Source organism: Nothoprocta perdicaria, unplaced genomic scaffold (genome assembly GCF_003342845.1).
Source record: "Nothoprocta perdicaria isolate Ctin4 unplaced genomic scaffold, notPer1 scaffold_17, whole genome shotgun sequence".
Classification (NCBI taxonomy): Eukaryota; Metazoa; Chordata; class Aves; order Tinamiformes; family Tinamidae; genus Nothoprocta; species Nothoprocta perdicaria.
This window is the reverse complement of record NW_020454871.1, coordinates 567,603-586,914: the sequence shown is the minus strand read 5'-3', so window position 1 is coordinate 586,914 and position 19,312 is coordinate 567,603. Positions and strand designations below refer to the sequence as shown.

At 43.2% G+C, this 19,312-nt stretch overlaps 1 protein-coding gene across 1 annotated transcript in view; it reads right to left on the bottom strand.

The window, feature by feature from the left end:
- The window catches only part of LOC112944496 (connector enhancer of kinase suppressor of ras 2-like), a 165,885-nt gene that overhangs the window by 95,714 nt on the left and 50,859 nt on the right, over nt 1-19,312 (bottom strand). The window contains exon 2 of the mRNA XM_026035945.1: nt 1,008-1,171. Within this exon, the coding sequence (XP_025891730.1) occupies nt 1,008-1,171 (164 nt within the window). The remainder of the gene's footprint in view (nt 1-1,007; nt 1,172-19,312) is intronic.

Here is a 19,312-nt window from a genome sequence, read left to right as displayed (position 1 = left end):
AGAAATTATTTGATTTGCAGAAGCAAATCTCAAGCCAAATCAAGTATATTTTGTGATTAGACATGCCTACAGGAAGCATAGATGCATATTAGAAGATACTTCATAATGTTTCTTGTATAATTATCAAGTGCACATTTACAGATTGATTTCTGTTCTACTGTCAGTTTAAATACCAGTTTCCCCGTTGGAGACAAATTGTCATAGCAAATTCTGACAGGATAAACCAGTTGGTGCAAAAGTAAAACTCATGGTAAAGAAGCGAAACCCAGATTGTCAYATGTAATTTACCTARTTAATTACACCTATATTTTATATTTTYAATATCCTTTCAGCTGTTTACTTACACAAGCAAAAATATTAATTCTTTAAAAAAAAAAGGATTTCATTTTATTAGCATTAGGAGTTAAATTTGAGACAAACAACCCTTTCTTATATTAACGTTCGGGGGAAAAAAAATGGTTAAATGGAAGATTAATTTCCTTCCAGGCTTTACTTTTTCTAGGTTATTAGAAAAGTGGATGCCTGTCTTATAATTAAGACATAGTTGATTTTGCCATTCAATTCTGTTTTAAAGGAAACTTTAAACAATCTTCTAGCCTAATTAACATTACCTCCTTTTACCTTAGTATTATGTGTTTGAATGAGTTTAAGCGCTTAGATCTACTGGGTTTCACAGAGTGTGGTGAGCATCAGTGAAATGAGGGCATATGGCATCTAATGACAGACCATATGGATGCGGGCACAGAGAGTCAACTGCACACGAGTATAGGACCAAGAAAGTTAGTGGCAAAGCAGCAAAGACAAGAGCAGCACCATTGAGAACCATGAAATGGAGATGCTTGGTTTCTTCAGAGACCATCCTTTAATGCTTGTCCATCCTTTAATGAAGCAAAGCAACGGCACTTAGACAGCATGCAGTTGTCAAATAATACAGCCTGCATTCTGCCTTTGGTTTGAAAAGGTATAAACCTACATCATTAACCTGAGTGATCRAGGAAATCACTTACCAACGCACAGAGCAGGTCAACTGCTTCCAGGATCAGTTCTTGGTGGCCAATGCGAGTGACCCCCAGTTCCTCAAGCTCCTGGTGAGTGATGTGGAGCAGCTGCTCCCCATTGATCTTTTCCCGTTCAAAGTTTTTTATGTATTGCTGGAGGCAATCATCAAGGCCTATTAAAAGCAAACAAGAAAGGCATTTTCAGAGAACACAGACAGTAACAATTCCATAATTTACAAATATAGAGGTTTCTTGGGAGTACAAGCACAGGACCTTGTTAGGATCTATTACAGAAAATGTGCAAAGCAAATACAAGCTGACTTCATTGACACAGTGCTGTGCACTGGCCTGCTCAAGGACAAGCTTTCCATCGCTATTTTCAACATTCTTTAGCATTTTAATATTACTTTAAGATGTCCATGGTTCTTACTAGAGAGACAGGGAGAAGAAGGAAGAAGCACAGAGAGTCACCATGTAGCAAACATTTTTCTTAGGATATCATTAAGTCCTAAGTATAAGCTTACCTCCAGACAAGCAGCATATTCTTCTCAGGATTCCTTTTCTAGAAGTCTTTGCAATTATTACATGATGATTATTACATTACTTTTGCTTGACTCCTACAAACACATGTATATATTATTTCTGTAACTGTATTTCAGTTTATAATATTATCCGTGTTAGTCGTCATGTTCATTAATTCAGTCATTTTAAGGGCGAAGTGCAATGATTGCAATATTTTTCTCCAACTGTTTCTTGATGAAATTATGTAAGCTCTTCCCTGTGCAGCACTCCACACAATCAGGGAATGCTAAATAGTATCAAACTGTGCTAAGAAATGAGAAAATGCCGGTATAATGGCAAGCGGGAGAACTTCCACCACCTCCACCGAGAGGGACAGGGTGCCCTGGGGTAGCAGTGGGTTACCTCGAAACCTCCACCTCCTTTTGCCTCCTCTTGGAAGAGTGGAAATAATGGCCGGAAAGCAGGAGGCCACAGAGTTACATCCAAAGAAAACTGATGGAAATTTTCAAAGCACTTCTCAGACGAGAATCTAAGCTGAAACAGGTAATAACGGTTCATATAACGTCTATGATTTTCATAGCCTCACTGTGAAACAGGCGCTGTGCTCGTTCACAAGTGCTGAAGCCAGGACCCGCGGTGGCTCCGTGATTCAGTCCGTGGCTCGTGGGATGGTTCTCAGGAACCGCACGTCCCTCCTCATGCTGCCTTCTCCTGTTCTGCACTCCTGAGACACCCTGGAAAGGTCTAACCCCATAATGAGCTTTCCTGAGATCAATAGCTTAAGTTTTCATATCTGAAAAATCTTCAGATTTTTCTATAATACTAAGATTTCCTATAATTTCAAGTTATAGGAGGGCRCTGGCCCAAAGCAGATACCTGGCGTAGAGATGCCAACCTGCTCCCATGGTTTCTGCTCGGGGAATCGCAAGGCCCAAAAGTTCCTGCACAAAGGCTGGGACTTCAAAATTGGTCACTGCAAGTTCTGCCTTCATGATTTGCTAAATAAAATTTGGAGACATTATATATTTCTGTTCATTGGTTGATTGCTAGAGAGTAATTCTTAGAAACACATTTCGGAGTGAATTCTAAAACCCCCACAAACCAGATTTGCTTTCAGCGTGAATTCTAAAACCCCCACATACCAGATTTGCTTTCAGCAAATACTTTCTGTAAAATATTCCTTTCTATAAGCAAATGAATCAGAAAAAAGTCACTGAAGCTGCCACTCAAGATGAAATTATTTTGAACAAGATCGAAGCAAATTTGTTGAAAAAGTTATCAGCAGCAACAAACAGGYAGTTGCAGTATTCAGAAAACCAAATGAATGTGACATTCCCCGAAAACTGAGGGGCCAGATGTATTAAATGTGCCTTTGTGCCAGACACAATCCATGACAGAAGAGCAAAATCTGAAATTTGTATTATTCATCCTGCTCTCTAATAGCTCCCCAGGGCGTCTTTAGAGGACGTTTCCTTAGCGGTGCCAACGCTATGGCAGCTACAACAGAATACAGAAACGCATCATTAGAGGACGGGCTGGCTCCGAACACACCAGCACCTGGGAAATACGGACTAGGAGGAAACGTGTCCAGTGCGGCTCTTCCAGCCACCCGGGAACGAGGGGTTGTTTTCCATTTTTCCCTTTGCTGTGCTTTAAAGGCTTGTGTTTGCTAAGCATGAAGACTAAAAAACCAGGAATGTAACGAGCAGTAATTTCATTCTCTACTATCAAGGCTATATATTTTTTTTTCCAAAGCATGAAAATAATGAAGAGGCAATTGCAAGGAGAACATTTGGACTCATCAGAGCCAAATGGAATATTTATCTCCTCAAGCCACTTAGGCCTCATTAGAATCTTTATGAAGTTTTCWCAATATAATTTCTGTTTACAGATCAGACATATTAGTTAAGACTCATAGCACCAAAGCACTAACAGGCATTAACCCTATTTTGTATGTAGGTAAATAAAATAAAACTGCTATCCCCGAGTGACACATGAGTGTCAGTGTTAGTCAAGAAACGCTGAGGCTCTGCAGTTCTGTTTGTGCATATTCTCTTATGTTTGGGTACAGTTTGAAACTAGCTGAAATATTCCTCATTGTGCAAKAAAATAATTCAAAGAAAATGCTTTAAATGACTATGCTTTCTGTTAAAGCTGAGACCATCATTAGATATCTGCTGTATTGCCTCTTTCTAAGGGCAAGAAAACTTATTCCGTGCACATGGATTAGGAAAACTTTATCTCTGGATCCAAAGAGTGGGGTCTGAGGAAGAAAAAAAGGAGGAGAAGAGAGAGAAAGGCCAGGGAAAAGAAAAGGCAGTTTGCTTTAAAATGCTCATTTCCAGAACTGYGCATCATTAAAACAATAAAGCAAGACAACATGCTACAGGGAAATTCCCTATAGGCCATGGAAAGCTAGGTTTTAGAATTAAATCCAACCCAGCAATACAAAAGGGATGCTGCATATCCTGGGCCAAAGACCCCCTGAGATTAAAATGAAATTTTCCATTGATTTCAACAAGCATCAAATTTAACCCCCAGAAGAATCACATATATATACTAAAATCACCATTGCACCTGAATTACAGACACAAACATTGGTGCAAACAGAGTCTAAAGGACAAAAGCTGTTAAGGGAATGGTCCTTCAGTCATTTGGTCTGCGTTCAACAAGCAGCAATTCCATATTCCCACATCTGTAGCTCATTAGGCTAACACCAGCAATACCACAATCATACCTGCCATTACTGAAGGGGGACTTGCAAGAAGTCAATGAATCAGAAAGTGAAGAAGTGTTTTCAAGGGGGTGAGGTCCAACTGCAACCCCCTGCTGTGCGGGGTGCTGGAAGGAAGGCAGGAAGGCGCCGGCGCTCCGCGCTCGCCGCAACGGGAACATCCAGCTCCGGAGCCCGCGGCCAGCACCATCGAGGGCCACTGGATCCTCCCAAAGAGAACCCCTTGTACTGACACTCTCCASGGGTGACAAGGGCAGGAAAATAAATACAGGGCCGAAACGCTGCAGAGAGGAGAAGAGAAAAGGCCAGAGACAACCAGGAGCAGCATCTGCGCGGGGAGGCGGCACAAAGGCCGCCGCAGAAACTGCTGTAGTGGCCTTGGCAGCGGCACAGAAGGAAGGTCTGAGCCCTGCTGTGCTTCCAGGCCACCTTGCTCACGACCTTGCAGGCAGACACCTCACCCGACCCGGCGCCGGCTGCTTGTCCTCCCAGCGCCACGCGCCAAGCCGGAACATTAGCTAATCTCTACTGGCCAAAAAAAAAAAGGGAAAAATCCAAGTTCTGTGCTGGAAGGAACCCCCTGGCGAAGGCAGCTCAGCCCTCCAGCTCTTGCCATTACCATCAACGTGCAAACGCAGATCTGCTTGAATATGCCCCATGCCTGACAAAATCTAGCAGCTTAGTTAAACTAGTAGTTATAGAAAGTGGAAACGTGTGCTTTTGTTTAAAATCAACAGGTACTGAGTATGTAAAATAATTTTAAGCAGCTCACTGGGAAGTTCTCAACTGTCAAGTGAGCCAGTGGACAGAGAAAAATGGAAGATTTATGTCTTTTTTAATGGACTTTCATTGAATGCACACATTAATTCATTTATTTTTTGATCACAGCCTATTATTTATTACATTGGGCTCTGGCACAGCAGATCTTCTCCAGTCTTTGTATGACTTCTAACAATGAAAAATATCACATGAGTTTTTTGAGGGCTGACAACACTAAAGCTTTTAAAGAGTTATTCAGGACAAGGGAAAAGTCCTCGGGACCGTGTTTTCACTATGCTCACCACCCACCAAATTCCAGCTGTTTGTTCTTAAGCTTTTTCAGGAGGACAAAAAAAAAGTTTAGAGTCTTGGATCTCACCTCCACAATTCAGAAAAGGACTAAGGGAATATCCAACATCAAACTTGGTACATATCAGACCAAAACACCTAACTTCAGAAAAGATTTACTGAAAAATTAGTCACTCTCGAAAGAAGTCTCCTGCAGTATTCTGCATCTTCAAGCCTTTTTCCTTCTCTGAAAAGCCTGTTCTCTAGTAACACAGTATCAAGATTGCAAAACTTCATAAAAAATAAGACTGAAATAAACATAAAAAGGAAAGAATTAAGGTTGTTATGCAAAAAACTTTTAATTCTGACATTATCTAACCTTTAAAAGCTTGACTGTGCAAGTATAATGTGTTTAAATGTTGCTTCCCAGATGAGTTTCCTCCGCCTCATTATAGCAACATTCACACAGATACAGATGGATGATTTAGATGCAAATCTGGGCAGACTTCTGCTGCGTTCACTTACAGAGCCCTCATCTGCGGGAACAGCAACTGGAGCGGGATGAGCAYTTGGAGGGAACGCTTCCCAGCGACCGAGCGGCACAGACGACGTTGACTTCCACCGCAGGCCTCACCGGGCACTGACCTTTCCCGCACACAAATGCATGGAGCCGTCCTGGTGCTGTTCCTGAGGCTACTCCTGAGGTCCCATAACGAGGTGCCATTCCTGAGGTTACTCCTCTGGCTCCTCTTCACGTAGCCAGGTTGGTCCCTCGGCCTGCAGAGCCCTCCCCAAACCACTTGGGTCCAGCCCTGCCGGCGGGGCAAGTTCTTGTCACAAAAACTCCTTTATCACAAAACTCCGTTTCCCCCTTACCACTGCCTCCCTTTCCTCCATATGGGCCACGTTTTCTCTTTCCAGACATGCCCATTCTGGTATTTTCCACGTGTGAGTGGGCTGCGTCTCGTCCCCAGCCATGGCCTGGGGGCACAGGCCGCGTGGGAGATGCAACAGTCTCCGTCCTCAGCAGAAAAGGTCTGAGCTGCACTTAAAATCACATCTCTCTTCAGCCACGGGTACCTTCTGTAAGGGGCACAATATCCCCAAGAAATTTAGAAACTGTAGCAAGTTTCTATGCATACAAAAACCATTTTTTTTCCACACGGATCCTCATATGTCAATATGGACAAATGATACAGTTTTTCCACCAAGAGTACATATCTGAGACAAAAAACCCTCTCCAAATTCCATGCCAGTTCTATCCGTGTGCAATGGGAATGAAACACCAGCACTGTAATGTGCAGGGCTGCTTTGTGCTTTGCTTCTTTTGGTTTTGGGGATGGCTTTCCCATCTTGATACCTCTATTTTTGCTTTTTTTTGGCAGCTATAGCTTTCCAAGACAACTGTAGCATGAAGACAAAAGCTCTATTGAAATTATTAATATTTTAGGGGTTAAGAACATTTGAAAAGAGGTTTATGGGGAGTTGTATCAGACAATAATAAATGATATAAATTGCTTCACTTACAAAATGTGATGCAATATGCTGTCACCCTTAAATTAGTATTTGTGTATATGAAGTTAGTGATTTAAGAATGAGTTCTGCCTTCATTACCTGTGACAGAGCAATAGTGGGTGAAGACATGGTGTTTTTTTGTCCCCAAAATGACAGGCATTGGGCATAATCAGAGTAGTAATAAAYGGCATTTTCAAGAAACTCACTGGAACTAGCTATGACCTTAAAGATGTTTCTGGACGTCACGGACTCTATCCCATTTTCAGACGTGACACCACACTTCTTGCTGCCACGTTTCCCAGCAGTCCTAACCTTGAGCTACGCCACCGGAGCTGTTCCTGGTAACTTCCCATAAATGTGATAAAATACAGCAGAGGTTTTGTTAGCTGTCTGTGCTAATAAAGTTTACATCTTTCCTCGGTCTCATTAATTTTCTCCTTGGTAATTTTAGAGCAGCCTCCAGTCATTTTGACGCAGGATGCCTGAAGAATGCCCCGGAAATGCTAGCTAATCTCTAAAAGCCACGAGTTTCATGTGTCCCATTTATTTGATTATACGTGTTCATATTCCAGTGTGACTAAGCTGAGAATACTTGGACACCGTTTCTGTCTCGTTATATTTATAAAGCTTGGTCCAAATGCAAGGCAAAGACTTCTATCTGCTTGCTGCGTTGCACTCGTGCAATACATTGCTTTACCTTTCAGAGGCACAGTTTGACGAGGATCTCTTCTGGCAGCAGTGCCAGTCCCTGCACACAGTGGTATCCACTTATAAATCCCGCTCTCTCGCACTTGCCACAACTGTGTACTATGCAGTGAACCAGGTCAGAAAGTGCCCTAAATTAACTCGATCCCTTTTCGTTACTTGCTATTTTTAACCAGCACAAATGAGATGGTAAACATCAGTGGATGAAGGAAGAGCTGCTTAAGCTGGCACCACTGCCAAACAAATGCTTTTCAAGCTGCACCATGTGAAAGCCACAGCTGATAGCGCTTTATTTTCTCTCCTGCTTGCCCAGATGACAAACATATGACCATCAACCAAGCCATTCTCTTGGGYCATCATGTTGAAATCTCTCTGCCAACAACTGTGTCAAAACAAGAACACACACGTAACTAAACAAGAGCATAAACAGATCCGTATTCAGAAGACTCTTCAGCTACCTTTTTGATTTACACTCAAAAAAGAAGAACGACAACAAGCCCTGGATTTTCCTCACACAGTTATAGTTACACGCAGTTACACTGCAGGTCTCTARCAGTTTGGTGATGTCTGAGTATATCCAGATGGTTGTAAGAACAGTAAGAGAAGTAACAGCTACTCTGCATGTGTGATGGGCAGTGCCATGGAAAACGGGCAACGTGAGGTATCCTTGGGCTGCACCACTGCATAGGCTGGTCACTTCAGGGAAGCCGATAGCGGGGTCTTCCCAAATTTCTGCCAAGAACAGGAGGAACGTGGTCTTGTAAGAAAGGGGTATCATTAAATGTTCTTGTGCACAAAGACTTATCTTAAGAGCAAGAGTATTGTCATAAAAATTACAAAAWATAATAATGCTCTGAGGACTTTTCTGTAGCTTCAGGGGATTTATCCACCTTCCATTCTCACAAGGAAGCCACAAGCACAGGCTGACCTTGGAAGCACTGMTAGTTTGATATCACGCAGAAACAACCCAGCTGTGCCAAAGAAAGCTTTTGTCTAAGTAGGACTGAGCTTCATCYCACCTGCCCATACCCCAAACCCAAAGGAAAACACAAGCAGGAGATAAATAACAAGTCCGTCTGAGCTAAAAGAGAGGATCAGGAACTTGTTGGACAAAATTCATATAATTTTGAGGCAGACATTGACTGTTTGGTCAGAGGAATCCTACCTTAACATCTATATGATGAACATGCAGCAAAGCTCTATATAAAACTCAGTTTATTCAGTTTATATTCATATTCAAAAACATCATGTCACGAATGCTTTAGATTATCAGCTCCCACATAAAACACATACACAGAAAATGAAAATGCAGGTCTCCCATACGTGTTTCACAACGTTATATATATTGCTGCAGTGAGTTCTCAGCACAACGAAGCAAAGCTGTAAGGGGCTGGCGCGAATCCGCGCATCGCCCTGCCCGTGAGCAAGCCTTACATGTGCCGAGGGGAGTGATGAAAGCGAGTCTAGGGCGCTGCCCATCTCAGTGCCACAGCACAGGAGTCTCTGCTTTTATTTCACTGACTCCATCCACTAAACGTCACAGGTCCCAGAAGAACAACCCAATCCAGGGCATGTGCGTTGGTCATGTTAGTCCCATTTCTGCTCAACATAATTTCTTCAGCACCTAATCCAAAAGCGAGTTTAAACACCTCTAAGAGACATGCTGGGAGCAGCARGTGGCCTTGGCACTGCCCCCCGCTGCCCTTCAGAGTGGCCCGAAGTCTCGGAGGAGCCACTTGCTTCACTTCCGAGAGGAGCGGGCAAGGCAGKGAGTCCCTTCTCGCCCCGCTGCGCGTCACTAATCCCACTGCACACACACACGTCCCTTCTCATCCTGCCGGTGGCCGCGGAACCGGCCCTACGGCCCAGCACCACTGCCCTTGCTCATGCGGTTGACACTCAGATCATTGAAAGAGCTGCAGAACAGGGATCATCTGAAATGAGGCTCCTAAGCAGGCTGGAGGAATTAGCTGCAGCAATCAGCGATTAGCTCTCTGGAAAGCCAGGACTTCTTAAACTCTTTCTAATTGCCAGCAAATCCCCRAAGTTCAAATGATTATTACTTTTGGTCATTAAAAGTGTTTGAAACTAGCAAACCTAAGGAAACAGGGAGAAATCCCAAAAGGAAGATAAATCAAACAGTATATATGAAGGAAGAAAGTTTTTTTTCTGTTTAACCATTTTTATTCTACTTATTCAAAATTCTCAAAAAAGATAACAAGGTTGTCCTTGAATAGARTAAGAGCTAGCAGTTTTTATTGACTACCACTTTTCATGCAGTATCAAATAACATAGACGACGCTTCAATCACATGATGAAAACTATTACCAGTATCTTAAAGCACTATTATTTTAATTCTGAGTTATAACTGTTTTAGTCAGTGACCAAGATTAAATACTTGATGAAGTAACACAAAACTGGCAAAAAAAATATCATCTCTGAAAGAACTTTATAACCAAGAGGCCATGAATAAAACTTGATTGCAGTTCAGAAAAGCTATTTGTAATTCAGTGTTAAAAAAAGGAAAAGATTAAAAAACCCACAAGTGATTTACCTTTCCAAACCATATGATATCACGCGGTAAAATGCTTGAAATATTGCTTTTTCATGTGCTTAGGATAATTGTTTTACATGGCAGCAGGCAAAAAAATGAAGATAGGAGAAGCCTGGCTCCTGAAATTTAAATTGCTAACACTGAAGTGTCAGGCTGAAAGTACTATGCAATTTCCAGCTAAAGCTAAAACCTGTTGCAGCTACAGAGTCTCATAGAGCCAAAGGATAAACTGAGCGAAATAGAACATAATTTACTGAGGAAGAACAGAAAAATAACCAGGAACGTTTTGGAAACTGTTTTCTTGAGACAGGAGGCAGAAGAAGGTTACCAACAGCCAGGTGACAGCAGCTAAGGCTGCCCRGGACCCCACGGCAGACACGTCCTGGCCGGAGGAAGGATGGGGAATGGCTGAGGATACAGACCGACAGGCTGCACAAAGGCTCCCACTGGATCAGCTGAGCTGCAGGAATCCCTTATATCAGCAAACGCAGCACGGCATGAATCAAACTTCTGATATTCCTCGTGTTTTCGTGTTGGGGGAGGAAGAGGAGGGAGCAAGTCTTTTCTGCTTMATCCCTGTTGCATTTTCCACATGCCAGGGACATGTGCATGGAGGGACGTGAGAAGATTAATGGTGCTTGGATGATGTTAATGGGCTCCCTTTGGAAACGGCTCCTGTTGTCACTGCGCCCTCCTCCACRCGCGTCTCCCGTACGCAGCGAATAACACAGAGCAGGAAGGGACTGYGGACACCGCGCGGGAAAAATAACCTAAAAATTACTGTCTGCCAGGGAAAACAGTAGTGACTGGGAAAAAATCCTGTAAAGTGGGAACAGGAGAATGGAAGAGGGCATGAAGAGTGAGCTAGATGCAGCCCTTCCATCTGTTAATGCTCCTTCAGATGTGTGCRCGAGTAGCTATTTCTAAGCTGCTGTTCTGGCTTTCTAAACGTCTCCATGAAGCAAAGATAACTGGGTCTCTCGGGACATTAGTGATTGCCAGTACAAATGTCTCGTGTCASCGGGACCTGCAGTTCCTTTCCTGTAATGTCACTCCATAAATTAACAGGGAAATCTGACTGCTCCCCCCGCCTCTCTCAGCACACATGGAAAAAGTTCAATCCATCCTGGATCCAATGCATGCCATTTCTCTTCCCTAATCTTATATATTAATAAAAGCTAAAAGAAACTACCAAAAGCTTTTCCATGTTACACCACCTAGGGCACACGAGTGCTATAATACACAATCCATAAAGAAAACGTTGTCATTTTGAAGAAAGGGTGCCAGACATGTTCAYGGGATAAGGAGATTTGATCAGCAGTTTCGGTGGCAGTTGCACGGGGATTGTCTCCTCTTCCAGATGACGCACAACCTTCCGGGGCGGCTCAGCGTGGATTAAAAGCCGAGTGACAGAAATGAATCTTACATTGGGACCCTAAATGTGTTTAAAAGTGAAATGCAAAATAYGTCCCGGTTGTTGCAGTATGCACAAAATAGCTTTACATTAACTTGAAAATGTGTGTGCTAAGTATTACTCATATACATTACACATATAACATAATAGCATAATAATGATTTAAAGATGACTTTTTTTTTTTCAAAGGCCTCTCCTCCATCATACCCACTATTTTACAATCTCTTGGAGCATGCGGGTGAGAGGATTGAGCGGGACACACACCTTAAGTTTCAGAAGCAAAAATACAATAGCTGTGCGAAAAGCCTGAACTTGTATTTTTCCTTTACTACCCTTTTGTCAGGAAAACTGCTTTGTACATTTGACAATGTGCCTTGTAAAGTAACTCAGCAGCGCAGATCAATCGGAACGACAGAGCACAGGGTTTCTTTTCTCTACAGATGTATCTATGGGACAGGGAAATTCAATTTATGGTGTTCTTTAAGGTACATCTCATGCTGTTATTTGCTCACTACTCTCAAGTTGCAAATCTTAAAATCAGATTAGGTAAAAATCAAACCAGCAAATGTGTTAAGATGATTTATAAAAATTAAATGTCCTTGACTTATTTTAGTCATTTTCAGTGACAGGATGAAAAATTACTATTTCCTCTAGAGGGCTTCAGGATCTACCTTATTTCACAAGTCATCCAAGATATATTTCAGTAAGCGGCTGCTCTCCTAAGGGTCAGAAAAGCCTACAGCTCTTCTGATTGCTCCTGTTTGGAGCAATCATGATTGGTAAGTGAAAAGATAATGCTCTTATGATGTTATTATGGGTAATGTCTCAGTTAGCAATAGAGCTGTAAGATACTAACAAGTTAGATGAGTATTGGTTACATGATTATTTCGGCTAGGAACGCTGAATTAATCAAATTTGACTATATTTTGCCTGGGAGTTTCCTCCTATCGCAGGGTATTGACGGATATTCTAAACTAATATTTTGTGATTTAATAATCCACATTCGAGTACCACGCATATATGATAACTGTGTACTAAATAAACTATTATTCTCATTTTTCTAACCTATATTGTAACCATCTTGGTAACCAAGTTCCCAGTTTACCAAAGAATTCACACCCTAATAGAGGTTTCCCTGATCATCAGAGATACCTTTGCACCGTGTTCCCTCTTTGATACTCTCTCGATTCTCTTGCAAGACTTCTGTGCTTTATATGTCTACTTTAGTACCGAACCACTACATTATTTATTACCTCTGGGCAGCTTTTACTTTCCAAATATCTGATGTGTCAATTATACATTTAAACATTATGCATTCCCTACCCTTTCAGGTTAAAAAAATAGCATGAAAGGTGCAGTTCCATAGTGGGCTTGAATGAATTTAATACCACGGCTGCTGCCAAAGGAGGCAGCCACAACCTGCCCTCCCTCCCCTCCGGATGCTCCCACCKCCTCTCTCTTACTGAGGCTTCAGCAGAGAGCAAGATACAGAGACAGGGGGATTCCAGGGATACGGGGCRCAAGATTAGGTCCATAAAACTGAAGATGATACAAGGTTAATGGTGGTGTGTTGCATTATAAAAACCAGCAATGAAATCTTTGAGAATACAGCAAATCTTATTAAAATGTATCTCGTGCTTAGTTTCACAGCTGAAACAGCAGCTAGGCTGTATAACTCACCAAATTAACCACACTTGCTTTTAAAACAGCCATCTAATTACACGGAGCTTCAGGTTGATGTTTGACAAATATTTGCTTCCAGTATGTCTGTGGAAACTGAAGTACAAAGGTCCCATTCCAAAACAAAGCAAAAATACACACGCACCCCCAAAAATCACCAGGAACCCGGAGCTACTTGAAAAATAAACCCTGATGAATTCTGGCCTGATCTTGGAGGGTCCTTTTCTAGACACCAGTAATTACTCAATATAGGAAGCACTTCAGTGATTATTTGTGTGAATATGGCCTTGATCCAGCACAGAACTTAAGTGCCTTTCTCACTTCCGTGCATGTTGCAAATCCTTCAATTTATTTGCCCCGGAATATTCACAAGATTCCAATTAAAGTTAAGTGCATTGCTGGAGCAGAGCCAGAGCGCACCGAAGGGTGCGTGGCTGGGCCCATGACCGCCAGGCTTTGCAGATTGTCCCATGCAATGTCATGGATCGAAATCCACGTCTTTGTGGAAGGACACGACATGGAAATGTTACACCTCACTTAAATCCTACTCCGTCTTGAAATAAACTGTACAGGAATCAAGTTTCCCATGCGCTTACTGGTGTAGGTAGGCAGAATTCCTGGGGAAAGGTGGGGTTTGGTGGCACTACTCCCCCTTCCAGTGCTTAACAGTGCTTCCACGTGAGGATGTGACTCGATGTAACAGTGTCTGCTTGGGCAGTGACTACGTCCTTTCCGTACTAGTATGTTGTAYGTTCCACAAAAAGAAATGGCCATTAAATAAAACTTCTCATTCAGTTTTATAACACTTCTGTGATCACAACTTTTTGACCCTACTTGAAGAAGTAAGAAAATATTATATAGCCTTTTAGAGACTGGCTTTCCAGGCGACTAAATCATGGCTTTCCAGGCGACTAAGAAAAATTCAGGGCGCACAAAACAAGAGAACACAGGTTTAAGTCACTAAAGCACAAGCGATTATGAGTGTGAGGAGAAAAAGTTGTCCATGGAGGCTGAAGGCACTAGGGTATTTGCGAGGCACTAGGTCCAGTGAGGAGCCAATGGAGGCAGAACTGGTTGGTTTGGCCTGATTCTCAGAGCTCTGCCCAGGCTCTCAGGTGCAAGATGCACAGAGGGAAGAAGTGACTATGTGCATTTCCCCCAGGCAAGTGTCTCTCTCCATCCACRGATCCATCCATCTCCATGCAGCCTCCAGGTCCTGGTGGTCTGCACACCGACCCGGATCAGGATGGATATGGCTGCTCGCAAGGCAGGGTTGGTTGGTTGGTACCAAGGGTTGGTTTGGGACGTCTTTTCAAGGGTCAAAGGARAAGTTCCTGCAGACCAGGGTGGTGGTACTTAAATGAATGTTCTCTTTGTTAGTGTTAGCATTAAGCACATTTAGACCCTCAGAAAGCAGGTGCTCTGCTATGCCCACCTCTGCTCTGAAGGCTAGAAGGGGTTTTTGGAACACCATTGGTTACAGCTACCAGGCAGCTCTCTAAGAAGAATCACAGAATCCTTAAGGTTGGAAGGGACCTCTAGAGATCATCTAGACCCCCTTACACACACAGGGTCACCTAGAGCACGTGGCACAGGCTGCGTCCATGTGAGTTTTGACGATCTTCAGAGACGGAGACTCCAYAGCCTCTCTGKGCAGCCTGTGCCAGGGCTCGGGCACCCTCACTGACAAGAAATTTTTCCTTAAGTTCCTGGGGAACTTTTGGTGCTTCAGTTTGTGGCCGTTTCCTCTAGTYCTATCACTGTCCACCACTGAAAAGAGGCCACCCCATCCTCCTCACTGCCTCCCTTGAGGTATCTATAGACACTGATCAGGTCCCCCCTCAGCCTCCTCTTCTCCAGGCTGAACAGACCCAGCTCTCTCAGCCTTTGCTCCTAGGGCAGATGTTCCAGGCCCCTGATCATCCTCGTAGCCCTGCGCTGGACTTTCTCCAGCAGCTCCACATCCCTCTTGTCCTGGGGAGCCCAGAGCTGGACACAGTCTCCAGAAGAACCAGTGTAGAAGCTTGGAGTGGGAATCTCCAGCACAAAACTCTGCTAAAACAGATCCAACTGCATGGACCGAGTTTGTTCTACACACTAGGAAATTTCCGGTTTTATTCTCAAACAGGTTTTCACATCTTGCTACTACAAACTTGGCACTTGCACCGTATTTTGGATATACTGTGAACACATTTTGATTTTCGCCTGGCAGCCTCCCAGTTAAGCTGAATTACAACGAATGCCAACACATTACAGTTCCTTTCAGTAAACACAAGCCACAGCTTCTTAGGCAAACGACCATATGCCATGTTCTTGCACTATTCTTTTTTACCTCAACGAGCTGAATTTAGCCCTTGCTTTCTTCTTTATAAGTCAGTCAATGGAACTGCTCTTACACTTAACTAAGCTGAATTTGTCTTCGTGTTAGAGGAAGAAAATCTGGGTGAAGTTGCCCTGCACAGCTATGTCAAATAAGGAAATGAAATCTCATTGCAGAAGCCCAGAAACAGAAGTGCAGTCAGGAGGGTGATGTCTCCGACTCTCTTGATTTGGGCTCGTTAATTGACCGGGGTTGAATATTGGCTTCTAGGGTGGCACTGCGGGCTCCTTGCTGCAAACACTGAGTTGTTACTGCAAAGGAACATCTAGGCAGGCAATCTGGGGAAGCATTTTCAGATGGAAGTGYAAGTCTCTTACAGAATTTTAAAATTTTAGAAAGAATTTCAGAATTTTAGATTAAAATGCAGGACAAATCCCAGAGAGCTCACAGCTTGCTAAGCATCTCGCCTCTCACCCTGAACACTGCAAAGAATGTGTGTACACAATGTGAACTTCTAACACACTAAGCATATAGTTCCACAAGCTTCTTAAAAGAGAGTTTCTGTTCACAGTCCAGTATTGATCAAAATATTTGCCAAACTTTTTAATTTCTTCCAGATAATCCTGAGAAATTCTTCAGTAAGTGAGTAACAGGCATTTATGTAGAGTTCTTTTTATTAATGTTTTAAACCTAGCAGAAGTAACTCCTCTTTTCTTTGAAGCTCRTCAAAAACAAAAGTGGGGAGGGAGAGGGAAGAAAGATGGGAAGAAAACACCAAGAAATCCCCAGGGAAGATTTCCTCCCCTGCACATTCCCGCAGGAAAAGGTGGCGCTGGTGTCCAGCACGCTCCTGCACCAGCAGGGACACCAGCCAAGCTGGGCAGCGGGTCCGGCCGCTCGCTGATGTGCTGGAGAATGGTTTGTGTAGCCCCTTGGAGGGCAGCGTGTTGGCAAGAGCTGCGGGGGGAACCTGCCCCGCTGGTTGCCTCCGCAAAGCTGCTCAATCACAACCTGCCTTGCAGAGATGCCCCAGGGTTAGGCCTGGCCACTGAGCACGCAAGTCCTCAAGGAGCACAGATGTATAAGCCTGAATATGTATTTTTATTAATAATAATAATGCTTTACCCTTGTAGCACCTTGTTAGCAGAGCTCGTTATAATTCCCTGTTCCAGCGGCAGGAAAAACAAACTAGAGAGAAGGAAAGCAATTTTGCTCAGATCACCCTGCAAAGCAGTGGGAGAACTAGGAGCATCCCCCATGCCTCTTCATAGCCTTCTCTCTAAGGCTTAATTATCCAGGAAAACACAGAACCTTCTCTAAGCAGAAGTGAAAGGGAACACACACCACCTAATTGGCCACCAGGTCTTCACAGTGTCTGAGAGCAGAGAAAAATGKTGCATGTTCTTCTCCCTTTGCTCTTGGAAAACAATTTCGAAATATTTGCAGTGAAGACTGTTTCTTCCAGCCACATTTTGCTCCAATGCATCTTATTTCACAAGTGTCCATAATCAAAATAAATTCAGCCAAATATAATGTGAGGGAGACATGGAAAATTATATCCACTCGGTCTGCCACATCCTTATCACATTCTTTATGCCAGAAGATCCAGATGACTGGTCTGTATTCACACGTTCTGTCACTTGCTCTTTATGCCACTCCCTTTCCCCCCTTCTCCTGCTCACGTTACGGAAGCTCTCTTAACAACCTTGTCTCTTTGGCTTTCACCTTCTGTGCTCCCAGTTCTCACCCTCAATCCCTCTGTTTTGAGTCTCTCCTGCTTCTACTTATCCCAGCCTCATGCTGCCACGTCAGCTCGAACTCCCCATTCCCGACCTGCAGCTTCTACTGCCCTTCTTACTAATGAGCAGCTGAGTGGCTGCCGAGCGCACAGTAACGATGCAGACACGTTACAATTCGCTGCTCATCTCTTCCTGCGCTCTATTCCCTTCTACACAACTCCAGCGCCACACTGCAGGGATATTCCATTCCCCTTTCTGCCGAGCTGATATGTCAAAACTCATTTCCTGCAAAACCTGTAACAAGTTAATAAAGCAAAACGAAGAACTGAGAGTCTCCCCTCTCTAGTAAATTAGCAGGGTAGGTGGGTCAATGGAAGAGCCAACTTCTCATTTCAGCAGAAGAACTTTGAGAAATTTCAGGAGGCAGCACCACTATAATCCAAAATACAGAGTCCACACAGAGGACTGGGCTACAGGAGCAGTCTCAAGTTCTCTGTCACTGCAATGAGCCCAACAAATGAGCTTTTCCTCCTGTAATTCTTCTCTGATCATGAATCCTTATGGGCAAAAGCCGATCTTCAAATCAATACACCGCTTCCAGTGTAAGTTCAATCCTTTCAGGAGCACAAGCAAGAACATAACTGTTGATGTGAGCTGTCACTAAAATACAGTTTAGAGCATCTGATGTTAGCTGAAAGGATCTTCATTCCTTGTTTATCTCCCCGGAAGATTTGCAAGACTTCACCCCGCTCACCTCACAGTTACTGAATGATAAAGATGAGAGCAAGGTCARCCTAGAAGTTTTAAAAACTATTATTTGACTTGTATGCTGCTGGTCTTGCTGCTCTACCTTGAACTGAAAGGCAGGAACTGATGAAAAGTTCCTTCAAACCTGCAAGAAATGAGCAAGAAATTTACTCTTCTCTCCCCTTTCCTGTTCCATTCTGTGAGCCTAGTTCTCATACACGCACAAACAGTTTCTCTTTCTCTGTTAGTCTTGAATATCCTTGAGTTACTCTGTCCTTTTCAATCTTCAGCACTTTGCTTTCCTCCTCTCTTGACAAACATCAAGACCGTTCCTGGGAATTCTCCCCCAAGCTCCTTGCAGCCCCTCCAGCACTTCACCATCCAAGCCCATCACGTAGCTCCTCTGCCTCCGCACGCCCTGTGTCCTCATACTCCTTCACTCGCCATCCAAACCACCCTGTGATGTCCTTTACACGGTCCAAACAGTCAGGGTTCGCTCATGACACTCACTAATGCTAAACTTGGAGGGCTGTGTCAGTAAAGTCTGAAAGATGGTCTGCAAAGAACTGTAACAGTCTGAGAACCAGCTCCCTAGAATCTGAATTAAAGAAATACAGGAGGTCCCACCAAGCTGGGAACTGTTAACAGCTCTCTGGTAATATGGGGAAACTCTTAGTTTAGAGGGGAAAAAAAGAAGAGAATGACAGAAAGGGTCAAATGTGAGTTCTGCAGGTGGCTGAAGGACGACTTCAGGACAGCACTAGGATGGGGCTGTGAGGAAGATGAATGGAAATCTCAAGGGAATCAGGAAGTATATTTTCAGTTGGCTAATACCAAAATTTTTAAACGACCTTGCAGCATTTTCTTCTTCTCTTTTGTATCTGGCAAAGTTTCCAGAGGAAAAGCTTTATTAATGTTGAGCAAAAGCATGGGTTTYTAAAGTTTGTCAAAACTGTAAAAAAATATTTGCTATCTGCTCTATAAGCATTGTCCGTACTCGTCATTTTATATTTTCTCTGGAATGCTCTAATGGATTCTCTTCAAACCCAAAGCCTACAAGATGCATTACTATTCCRTATTTCCTAAGCTTCCAGTTATAATCACAGTTTGTTTGTTCTGGTAACCTCCATGGTTAATCCTAGGAAAAAATATGGCATCTTTCATATAAATGCACTGATGGAAATGCTCACAAGCTACAAGCTCATGTCTCTTACCTCATTTTGCTAAAAGAGTGTGAAATTTCATTATTAATTTAACAAATAAGATCCTCTCATTCAAAATTGAATTAGTAGAGCAATTGATCACAGCATCATTCAGCAAAATAGCATACATTACTT